Genomic DNA, 12,651 nt, shown 5'->3' with positions numbered 1-12,651 from the left:
GTGGAAACCCGATCGATGATTAACAGAGAAACATCCCCCTTTAAATAAATATAAAAAAAACTCGTAAAAAATTTTTGAGGTTTTTTTTTTTTATTTTAACATTGCTCAATGGTGCATACATTATCACGCATACGGTATTTGAAAATCTGAGGCAGAGCCCTTTCGACATCAAATCCATTCAAACAAGACTCGTCAACGTTGTACGCCACATTTTCTTAACTTTGTCTGCCTCAGTCCCTTGGGTTTTGCTTCCATATTTGAAACAACCTATGCTTATCAATTCCAACTGAGCAAGTGCGATAAAAAAAAGTTAAAGAAATGTTTCACAATTTCCAATCAATATTAATAAGATAATAATAAATACCTGAAGAGTAATTAAACATTTTCGATTCCTTTTTATTGCAATTTAATAATCGAATCTACTTTGGGAACTCTCATTTGTGCTCTGTACGTTATTTAACAGCCGAATACAAGCTGTACGATTGTGTTTTTAATTTGAATATAAAATGTGTAGGTTGCTATCATCTTCACTGGTCCTTAAAATAAAGTGATCTACAGTGAACTCTCCACAACTCGATATTGAAGAGACCTTCGTGTTAATCATCAAGTTTATAAAGACACAAACCCATAGAAAATGATCATCGCAGTAGCCGTGAAATTAATTTTTACTTTGATTCTATAAGATGCAACCGAATTAGTGGATTTCGATTTGTGGAGTGTTGATCATATGCTTCTAAGTCTTTATATAGATTAAAAGACAATAAGAATAATGAAATAAACATTTAATTTCAAAAACGGTAACTGCGCTGTGGAAAACCAAATTCAGAAAAAAAAGATCAAATCAAACTGAGCAACTTTATTATCCACTGTCAACATCAAACCTCAAGGAACAAAGTTAATTGATTTTCAGGTATATAACAGAACAGAACATAGAAAGGATAGAACCCATTTGGAAACGCAAGAGGGATAGGAATCTGTTATATTGTGAAGACAAATTCATAACTTCCAGTTCATGATATTAACATTGATCCATGCTCTTCTGAACCGTTCCTTGTCGTCTTTGTCGTATACAATGCTAGATTCGTGCTTGTTTAATCGATCTGTGTGCTGAAATTAGCTAGAAATGTCTCAACATGGCCGTGAGGATGCGAAGAGAAAGCCGACGATGGGAATCTGTTAATATTACTTTGGACCTAATTCATTCTTCAGCTTGGTATCAGCAAAAATGCTTGTGCCTTCGTATTGCCTACTCTTATGAAATTCTAATTAGAAAATAAGCACAAAATAGCATTCTTTAGACCACCCACATCAATGCGTTGCTAAAGCTACTTTAGCAACCTCCACCATAACGCAGCAATCGCACCGGGGTTTGCTATTCAAGTGCGGGAAATAACAATCTGCCTCTCGGTGAACAGCGTGTTATCAAATTTGGTAACGCAATAGCGACCGACCCAACCGTTGCTATTTGTGAAATTTCAGTTTTGTTTTTCATTTGAAAATTCTTAAAAATCACTTGCAATGATGATATATGAATGAGTTTGAATCTGGGACCAGAGACAGCGAAGCGGTAAAAGTAGTCAACTAAAGGGTGTTACGGTCAAAATTTGGTCAAAGGAAAACGCGTGTAAATCGGTGAAATCGTTTATTTAAAAAATCAAATTAAATTTCTTTTTCAAGTTCAATTAGTATAAAATTCAGGAAAAATATTCAGTTAGGCTTCCGCTTTTCCAAATCCGAATTGCCGGGCCTTACGCTTGACCCCTGCCATCAGATTTTGTACAGCCACCTTGTCCACCTTCTTCGCCGCAGAAAGCCAGTTTGCCTTGAACTGCTGCTCGCCCTTAGCAGTTTTTTTGGTCTTCTTTAGGTTCCGCTTGACAATAGCCCAGTATTTCTCAATTGGGCGGAGCTCTGGCGTGTTGGGAGGGTTCTTGTCCTTGGGAACCACCTGCACGTTGTTGGCGGCGTACCACTCCATGGCCTTTTTACCGTAATGGCAAGATGCCAAATCCAGCCAAAACAGTACGGAACAACCGTGTTTCTTCAGGAAAGGCAGCAGACGTTTATTCAAACACTCTTTCACGTAAATTTCTTGGTTGACAGTCCCGGAAGCTATGAAAATGCTGCTTTTCAAGCCACAGGTACAGATGGCTTGCCAAACCAGATATTTCTTTGCGAACTTTGACAGTTTCATGTGCTTGAAAACATCTGCTACCTTTCCCCTTCCTTTTGCCGTATAAAACTCCTGTCCCGGAAGCTGCTTGTAGTCAGCTTTGACGTAGGTTTCGTCGTCCATTACCACGCAGTCAAAATTCGTCAGCATCGTCGTGTACAGCCTCCGGGATCGCGCTTTGGCCGTCGTATTTTGTTTATCATCGCGATTTGGAGTCACTACCTTCTTGTAAGTCGATAGTCCGGCTCGTTTTTTGGCTCGATGCACGGTTGTAGACGATACACCCAGCTTATTTGCGGCATCTCGGAGAGAGAGGTTAGGGTTTCGCTTGAAACTACCGGCAACTCTCTTTGTCGTCTCAGCGGCTTCCGGTTTTCGATTTCCCCCCGATCCAGACTTCCTGGCTGTCGACAAACGTTCCCCAAACACTTTAATTACATTTGTAACGGTTGATTTGGCAACTTTTAGCGATTTTGCCAACTTTGCGTGCGAGTAACTCGGATTTTCGCGATGCGCGAGCAAAATTTTGATACGCTGCTCTTCTTGCTTGGACGGCATTTTGACAACTGAAGAGTGAATTCCAAAATCAAAATAGGAGCAACATTCTACACACACACACCTTCAAAATGAGGGGTGTTCAGGTTTTTTAAATGCAAAATTGAAAGAAATACGTCATGTTGATATTGACCAAATTTTGACCGTATCACCCTTTAGCAAAAAATAATTCAGAGCTCCGCGATTCTCCGAATCAACTTATTGCGACGCTGCACGGATGAACCCAGATCCGAGACCAAGATGTACGAGAGGTCCTCCTAAACATCAGTAAAGGTAGTCTTAGCGCCCCTTGGTGGTACTTTGTATGGGAGCGAGCTGTCAATTTGTTAGTTTTGTGTCAATCAGTGAAGTGGTTATTTAGCTTTAAATCTTGATATAACAATCGAGATGGAAAATGGGATTGAAACAAATATCAAATCAAATCAAATTAATTCATGTAGCATCACCACAAAAAATTACCATTATTATGCATACTAGTTCTAGATCCAAACTAATCCATGCAGCATCACAACGCATGCATCATAAAAACAGTGGAGCTCTATAATATACTCAACAAATTGACCACCTTTAAGGATATTCCAGATCTTCCGGACGACCGTTTCGCGGCAGAGCAGAGTGCACCTGCCGGGCTCAAACGCAAACTCATCCATACAGCCCCACAACAAGTGATTTTAAAAAAATCGCGCAGGTCCTGATAATCTTTACGAATTGACCACTGTTACGGATGTTCTGTATTTTATAATCACGAAGCTCTACGATCAGTTTTAGCTCGAAATTAGATTTGGCAACTACCTATGTGAAAGTTAAAAACATAAAATAATAATGTGAATCAATTCGATTTTTTATACTTGAATATTGCGGGGTTGTCAACAAATTACGTAGCATTACGTCAGATTGTTGAGGAAAAACGTCCTCTTTTAGTTTTATTATCTGAAACTCATATTGTAGAAACTGAAGCTTTTGATCAGTATAGTATTCCGGGATATATTGTTGCTGCTTGTTTATCACATTCTAGACACTGGCGGTGTTGCTATTTATGTCAAAGAATCAGTTCAATTCAACCTTCGTACCAACGAAGTTATTGATGGCAACTGGTTCTTGGGCATTACAGTTGTACGTGGCATGAAGATGGGTAATTATGGTGTTTTGTATCATTCTCCCAGTTCTAGTGACCAGCGTTTTGTTGAAGTTTTAGAGAACTGGTTTGAGACATTCCTTGATTCTAGTAAATTAAATATATTGGCTGGTGATTTTAATATTAATTGGCGTGATAACCATAATTCGAATCATTTGAAGCGTTTAGCTGAGTTTTTTAATTTAAAGCAAACGGTAAATGAGTATACGCGTATTTCCAGGCACAGTAGAACTTTAATTGACCACGTTTATTCCAATTTTGATTCCATTTGTTCAGTTACGGATACTGATTTGAAAATAACCGATCATGAGACTTTAGTGATTAATGTCTTAGACCATGTTAACGATAACGATAATTTTGTAAAATTGAAATGCTGGAGGAAATATTCGAAGCAAGCTGTTTTGAATCTTGTTGAGAGAAGCCTGGATTTTCCATTCGCGGCCGGTAACTTAGATGAATCTACAGCTGTTCTTGATAACGCTTTGAAAACGTGTACCAATCAACTAGTTGAGCAAAAGTTTGTTTCTTTGAAAAACTCGAACAGCTGGTACAATTTGGATCTTTTGCGTCTTAAACGGAAAAGGGACAAATTGTACAAAAAGTTTTGTAGATCTAATAATGACAATCATTGGACTAGGTACACAATCGCGCGTAATAAGTATTCACAATCGATAAAGAAAACTCGTTGTGAATATGTTCAAAGGAAGATTGATCAGCATCAAAACAACAGCAAAGAGTTATGGAAAATTTTGAAATCTTTATTAAAACCTAGTAATTGCAAACCGCGGTCCATAACTTTTAATGGCACATTAGAACAGTCAGAACAAGTAATTGCAGCTAAGTTTAATGATTATTTCGTAGATAGCGTTTCATTGATTAATCAATCTATTGAATTGGTCGATGAACCTGACGAAATAAAACAGCCAGTTAATAGTAGTTGTAGATTTGAAGTTTTTCACCCAATCACATTAGATGAACTTAGAGTTATTTGTTTTTCATTAGGAAAATCGGCTGGAGTAGATGATGTTAATGCTAGAGTTATTCAAGATTGCTTTCATGTCATTGGCCACATCTTGCTGGACCTTATTAATGAATCATTACAAAGTGGACATGTGCCACAAATTTGGAAGGAATCCTTAGTGGTCCCTATTCAAAAAGTTGCTGGAACGATTAAAGCCGAAGAGTTTCGTCCCATCAACATGTTGCACACATTAGAGAAAATTTTAGAACTTGTTGTTAAAGGTCAGCTGTTGGAGTATTTAAATAGTAATAGTTTGTTGATACCAGAACAATCGGGATATCGGGAAGGTCATTCTTGTGAAACCGCGTTGAATTTGGTATTAGCGAAGTGGAAAAATAACTTGGAGTGTAAAGATACGATTGTTGCTGTTTTTTTGGATCTTAAACGCGCTTTTGAAACAATTTCTAGGCCCTTATTGTTAAGATCAATCAAGCGCTTTGGAATTACGAGTACTGCATATAAATGGCTTGAAAGCTATTTGTCTGACAGAACTCAACGGACTGTTTTTAATGATTCTGTTTCCAGTCCCGTGGGGAATAACCTTGGAGTGCCCCAGGGAAGTGTATTAGGGCCCCTGTTATTTATTATGTATATTAATGACTTGCGACGTGTTTTACGATTTTGCGACATTAATCTTTTTGCAGATGATACTGTGTTATTCATTGCAGCTAAGGATTTAGATGATGCCGTTTTACACTTGAATGAAGATTTGCGTTCTCTAAGTAGATGGTTGAAGTATAAGCAGTTAAAATTGAATACAAGTAAAACTAAATTTATGGTAATTTCGCGGAATCGAGTAAATGAGAACGTCTCTGTTGTAATTGATGATGAGACTATTGATCGCGTTCGGGAGATTAAATATCTTGGCGTGATTATTGATGACACACTTAAGTTCAACTCTCACATTGACAATGTCATCAAGAAAATTGCCAAGAAGTATGGAATTCTATGTCGACTGAAAAACGATTTAACTATTGCCAGTAAAATACAGCTATACAAATCAATCATCTCTCCTCATCTTGACTTTTGCCCTTCCATTTTATTTCTGGCCAATGCAACACAAATATCGAGATTACAGCGCTTGCAGAATAAAATAATGCGTTTGATTTTGAGATGTAATAGATTCACTTCCTCAACTTTGTTAGACGCCTTACAATGGTTGTCGGTGAAGCAAAGAATTGTATATTAGACTATGGTGTTCATTTTTAAAGTAGTTAACGGTTTGCTGCCTCGATATTTGTGTGATCGAATTGAAAGAGGAAGTGACTTTCATAGATATAATACTAGAAACGCGGTTGAAATAAGAACACCACATTTCTTGACTTGTGCTTCACAAAATTCATTATATTATAAAGGAATAAATGTTTTCAATTCGATGCCTAGACATATCAAACGTTTAGCAACACTTACAGAATTTAAAAGACACTGCATTTCACACGTTAAAACTGTCTTTTGAACAGTTATCCAGTGATTTTTTTATGAATTGACAAATTATGTATCTTGACGAAGTTATCTCTAACGGATTATTTTATATGGATAGCTGTCATAACGACTTTTTAATAATTATTGTAGCACTGCAAAAACTATTTCTGTTCGCCACGAGGGTGATGATGGATTTTTAATATTTGATTTTATAGTAGATTAATTAAAAAAAAAAAGTAGTCTACAAAGGTTTGAGCCTCGCGCGCGTATTACGGATATAGAGGACTGAATTTAACATTTGATAAAAAAAAATGCAATTTTGAAGCTTATTTGAAAGATACCTTGAGTTAGTAGTAAGTTTTCTGGCAAATGTTAGGGGTTCGTGAGCATTCCTGACATTGCTGAAAATTATGATAGCATCAGATTGCGGGGTTACTAGTGTAATAGGATGCTTTGTTGATTGTTCATTAACTCTTGATTGCTTGTAATACTTATGAATATTTTAGGTGGACAAAAAGGCGAACTAAGAGGTGGACGCCTGAGCTTTTCCACATTTATATCGCTGTGAAGCAACTGTAAACTTTAGAGGGAATCTATATCTGTAACTGAAACCAGTTCGATTTTGTTTGCCAACCTGGTTAAAATGTCATATTCAATTATCTTAAAGATAAATCGTCCAGCTCAAATCTTTGTAGGGGTAAGAGGTGGGACCATCATCATCATCATCATCATCGACCGGTGCGAAACCTGGTTCCTAACTAAAATAGCAACGGCTAAAGTTGTCAAACTAGCAGCCTGAATAGCAACGCACCAGTGCGGGTGGTCTTAGCTAAATACCTACAAAATCATAAACAAATTCCCGGTTCGTTACAAAGTGTGAACTGCCCAAGTAACAATTTGGGTTTTATGAGGGTTCTGTAGACCATGACTTAGACTTGAAGATTGCTATAAAACATCAATAAAGCTTGCAATGTTACTTGGGTGGATCCTAACGTCTTTATGGATTGATCCGGATCCGGGTTTGTCCCCATTGGTTCTCGATAACTTTGGAAATATTACAAGCCTACTTCCGTAGCTTGAAACCACCTCATAAAATGTATTTTCAGAAACATCGTACAGAACAAACTATGCAAAAAATAGCCCAATCAATCGAATGATGCGCCTATATAATTTGCATTGCGGAACTATTGACATCACTATGTCCAAGCAGCAAATACAAACTAAGCTAAAACAGAATAGAATTAATGCATAGTATGTAAGTAAACATTGTAATAATCATTGTATGTAGTCTACACTGGCTTGACGAAATGAAATAAAAAAAAAAAAAAAAAAAATCATCTCAGTCAATCAGTTTCTGATTTGGATAGCTATATCCACCCCGTCTTTAAGTGGCTGTGTTCAGTTGGTATACAAGTTGCTGTCTGGAGAAAATCGAAATAATACAGACTGAAGTGGTCGATCCATCGGCTACGGTAGAAACTGTCGGAACTTCTTCTCCACTTCCGATACGTAGAGAACATCAGAAAAATGTTTGCAATCAATATAATTTTTACTTATTTGATATTCTTAATAGCAATTCTACAACAGCTAAAAAAGACCTTTGGAGCTCATCTTTAGACTGACTGCGACATGTGCCAAAATAATCATTCGATTTTTCTTTTTCAGCTGGTCGATATCTACCTAAACTTGGACGTTAAAATTCACTGCATGATTCTGCTGGTTCCTCTGATTGGCATCAACATGATCCGCAACCTTAAGATTCTGGCTCCCTTCTCTACGCTGGCAAACCTGATCACATTCGTTGGTAAGAGAATTAAGTTATAGTCCAAATTCGACCTGCACCTAAAATGGTAATATTTCCGCTAGGCCTTGGCATGATTCTGTACTACATTTTGGATGATCTACCGCCACTTTCGGAACGCGAAATGGTGGCTGACCTTGGCCGTTTCCCGCTGTTTTTCGGAACAACATTGTTTGCACTGGAAGCTGTCGGAGTGGTGTGTATCAGTACTGAGCTTATCAATACGGTTAAAGCTCAAATTTGAAAACGTTTTCTTTTTTTTTTGTTCGCAGATTATTGCCTTGGAAAACAACATGGCAACACCGAAATCTTTCGGTGGAACTTTTGGAGTCCTCAACGTCGGAATGGTCGTCATTATTGCTCTGTATGCCGGTATGGGATTCCTGGGTTATCTGAAGTACGGTGGTGAGGCGCTCGGCAGTGTGACTCTGAACCTTCCGGAAACTGACATGTAAGTCTACGTCTTTTGTCAATTTTAAACCAATTGAAACATTTCACCTACGATCCTCAGATTGTCACGAACCATTCGAGTTCTGTTTGCCGTAGCGATTTTCATCTCGTATGGATTGCAGTGCTACGTCCCGGTGGATATCATCTGGAACGTATATCTGGTGGAAAAGTACAAGGATTCGAACAATAAGTTTGTATACGAAATGCTGGTTCGCATTGTGGTTGTAATCGTGACCTGTAAGTTATACTGATTGATCGAATTTTTCAATACCATAACATTATTGCTCTCGTTCTAGTCTTGCTGGCGGTGGCGATTCCTCGACTGGGTCTGTTCATTTCACTCTTCGGTGCACTCTGTTTGTCGGCACTGGGAATTGCCTTCCCTGCCATCATGGAAATCTGCGTGCTTTGGCCCGACAAGCTGGGACCGGGAAAACTGGTCCTCTGGAAGGACATCATCCTGATTTTGTTTGGCGTGATCGGACTCGTCGCTGGAACCTACACCAGTGTTCGTGATATCGTCTACAGTTTTCAATAGACGCATTACCAAGAGTATTTTTCTTATCCAACCGAAGCAATTTTTTGTTTGTTAGTTACCATAGAGCATCTTGCCTGAGTGTAGGACTTACGAAAACAAAACTAAGATAGATAGGCAAACCGTCGTCACTAGACGAATGATACACGCGAAAGCCCAAATCTCATAGACTGTAGTTAATTTGCTACCAAAGTAGTGAGAAGACTTTATAACAATGCCTAACTAAACGGAAAAAGGTAATAGAAGAGCAGAGCTACCATGAATAAGAGACGAACAATCAGATGCTAAAGGAATGTAGATAAAGCACTGCTTAACCTAAAATGGCCTTTACAGCACCGGTAGGAAGCTGCGCGCGATAGTTGCAAGTTCACAGTCCGATGGCAGTTTAGAAATTGGAATCGCTGGCCAACATATCAAATGAATTTAATTGAAAATTTAATGGTTCACTAAAATCTTTATGGGCAAATTGTCCCGGCACATTCTGTTACCGAATCCACCGTTATTTTTGACTTTAAACTGTGCTTTGTGTATAGATGGAGGAACTTTCTCCTTCGTAAACTACGCTCGAACTTGATGGGAGCTTTGCGTAAGTATTCCTTGTATTGTTTTTCCTTGGATGGATGACCGACCAATTTGGTTGATGATTTTTGGCATGCCAAATAATCCGCTCAAAGCGTTCGTTGCGAAGTAACTGATGTCACTAATAAAAACTATAAAGCTGAACGTTCGGTCTGGTAAAAAACAAAACACAATTGAAAGAAATTCCCAGTAGGGTTTCGGGTCAAATCATCGAAATTTTGATTCGTTTTATTTGTAAGCCGGGTTTTACTTCTTTTCGAGAATTGGCCACTTCCCCGTTGGCATCGGAACATGCCTGAGAGGGCTACTGTGACCATGGACTGTCAAAATGGCAATTACCGTCCAAGTTTTGTAAAATCATGAAGTTTGATATGACACCATTAATTATTGTTGTTTAAGAGTTAATTTTCATTGAACGTTCGCTCGCTTTGCTACCAGCCACATCACCCCCAAAGCTCTTTAAAATGTACACAGCAGCCAAACGTTTGTGGTCAAATGCGTAATAGTATTGAAGTGGTACATAAAAATTCTCGCTATGACCGAATTTCACATGACCTTGTCAACTAACCAGAAACGCTTCGAATTAAGGTATAAGGTTTTCTCCAGGACGCTACAAAAAAAAACAAACAAACCTCGAATTTATAAGATTTGTTTATTTGTTTATTTGTTTATTTATTTAAAAATTCAACTGACAATTATTGTCTAAATGAATAAAACTTAAACTAAATAGTTAGGGTCAACGGTACGGAAAAGGCCAAGTTGCCGATGACGAAACACGTCAGCTCATACATTGAAGTCGAACATATAAAAAAAAGTTGTTGAATTGCCGGCTGATTGCTCGAATTGGCTCGTGTTGTGTATAATTCCGGCTCCGTGGTTCCAAAAACAGAAAGCCGCGTTGACGAAGAGACCTCTCAGGGGCATACATATTTAGCTATGACAGCAGTGTTGGACAGTCAATGTCACCTGTAAGCAGCTTTCCAGCGAACATAGCTTGAGCGACCGTCCGTCTCACCTCTAATGGCTCGATTACCAGGAGACGGCAACGCTCCTCGTACGGAGGCAGGTTCGTTGGGTCACGCCAGTTGAGTAAACGAAGAGCATATCTCACAAACTTGCGTTGAACGGATTCAATTCTAGTGATCCAGCTAGCATGGAAAGGGCACCAAACAACTGAACTTGACTCCAATAAGGATCGCACAAGCGAGCAGTAAAGTGACCTGAGGCATAGCGGGTCACGAAACTCGTCGGCATTTTTGAAAATAAAGCCCAATTGTCGATTAGCTCTGGAGATGATGTCATTGTAGTGGATTCTGAAAGTGAGTCTGCAGTCCAAGGTAACGCCGAGATCCTTTATGTGCCCTACACGAGCAAGAGAGCGTCCGTAGAGAACATAGTCAAACATGATTGGTTCGATTTTTCGGTGATATGAAATAATGTTACATTTTTCTATGCTTTGACTCATCAAATTTCTTGAGCACCAGTCAGCAAAAATACTTAACATATTCTGGAGATCCGAGCAGTCCGAGAGGCTTTTAATAATTTTGTAGATTTTCGTATCGTCTGCATAGAAAACGCGGCATCCTGATGGTATCAGCAAGGCGACGTCGTTTAAAAAGATCGAAAATAGTAGCGGTCCTAGGTTACTGCCTTGCGGGACTCCCGAGTTGTTTGAGAAAACATCCGATTCCGACGCGTCAATCTTGACATGTACATAGCGATTCACCAAGTAAGATCTGAACCAATCCACAGCAGTTGACGAGAGGCCAAGTATCTCCAGCTTGGCCAGCAAGATGTCAAATGCAGCTTTTAAATCCATATACGCAGTATCGACTTGCCATCCTGAATCCATGCATCGCAGACAGTTAAAAGTGAACTGCACCAGGTTCGTGGACACGGAGCGCTTCGGGTAGAAACCGTGTTGTTCTGTATCGATATAATTTTTGCAGCGTGCGAACAGAGCACCATTTATGATAATCTCGAACAGTTTTGAGCAGGCACACAGGGAGGTGATTCCACGATAATTTATGACATTCCGTTTATCTCCTTTTTTGCGCAAAGGGAACAGATAAGAAAGTTTCCAGCTGCAGGGGAACTCACATTGCTGTGCCGAGAGATTGAATAGCCTCGCAAGTGGAAGGCAGAGATTGGCTACACAACGTTTTAGAACTGATGATGGAATGCCGTCAGGTCCGGCGGCGAACGAGAGCTTCAGTTTGCGTGTTGCGGCTATCACCATGTCTTCTGAAATGCGCGGAATAACGAAACTAAAAACATCACGTGGCATCCCAACAGTAGCGTCCAGCACTTGTGTTGGCAAAGCGGAAAAATTGTGGAACATTTGCTTGAAATGACGAGCAAACAAGTCGCATTTTTCTCTTTCACTATTAGCCGAGTCATTCCCGAGAAACATGGAACAAGGTAACCCGGATTCCTTCCGTTTGGAGTTGACAAACGACCAAAAACTTTTCGGATTCGTGCGAAGGTTCGCTTCCGTGCGTCTCACGTGTCGATTGTAGAGAAAACGATTGTAATTTCGATAACTACGACTCGCAAAATTGAACAGTCGTTTGTAGTACGGCGAGCGAGAGTTACAATACTTTCGGAGGGCGGCAGAGCCTTGACATTTTAGCACGCGTAGGCGTGGGTTAGACCATGTAGGCTTTAGCGGAGGTCGTCGAGCTGGGACAATGCGCATTTTCCAGTGCAGCACTAAAAAAATCCACTGCATCATTCACGCTAGCGGCAGTTTCGATTAATTGCCAGTCAATTTCCGCAAGCGCATTGTTCAATGCAACATAATCGGCCCGGCGAAAGTCCAAAGAGTAGCACTCAGATGACGGCGTAAAAAGAATCGGCGTAGGTAAACTAAATGACATGACGAGAGCGGGATGATCGGCATCTAGATCAATCAGTGACTCGACCAGCAAGAAAACAGAAGTGCCCGGTAGTGCGGAATCATTTGCCAGGATAAGATCTA

General features: G+C 39.5%; 1 protein-coding gene across 4 annotated transcripts in view; it reads left to right on the top strand.

The window, feature by feature from the left end:
• The window catches only part of LOC135709913 (proton-coupled amino acid transporter-like protein CG1139), a 45,412-nt gene extending 35,599 nt beyond the window's left edge, over positions 1 to 9,813 (top strand). For all 4 annotated transcript variants that reach the window (XM_065232360.1, XM_065232359.1, XM_065232362.1 and 1 more), the window contains exons 5-9: positions 7,972 to 8,110; positions 8,173 to 8,303; positions 8,380 to 8,558; positions 8,619 to 8,794; positions 8,854 to 9,813. In XM_065232360.1, coding sequence (XP_065088432.1) covers positions 7,972 to 8,110; positions 8,173 to 8,303; positions 8,380 to 8,558; positions 8,619 to 8,794; positions 8,854 to 9,095 — 867 coding nt within the window. In that variant the 3' untranslated portion in view covers positions 9,096 to 9,813. The remainder of the gene's footprint in view (positions 1 to 7,971; positions 8,111 to 8,172; positions 8,304 to 8,379; positions 8,559 to 8,618; positions 8,795 to 8,853) is intronic.
• Positions 9,814 to 12,651: the final 2,838 nt, after the last annotated feature.

The sequence above is a fragment of the Ochlerotatus camptorhynchus genome, unplaced genomic scaffold (genome assembly GCF_037179485.1).
Source record: "Ochlerotatus camptorhynchus isolate MF236.1 unplaced genomic scaffold, CSIRO-AGI_Acam_v1.1 ptg000367l, whole genome shotgun sequence".
Classification (NCBI taxonomy): Eukaryota; Metazoa; Arthropoda; class Insecta; order Diptera; family Culicidae; genus Ochlerotatus; species Ochlerotatus camptorhynchus.
Note: the sequence above shows the minus strand (reverse complement) of the source record. Positions and strands in the feature narration are given on the sequence as shown.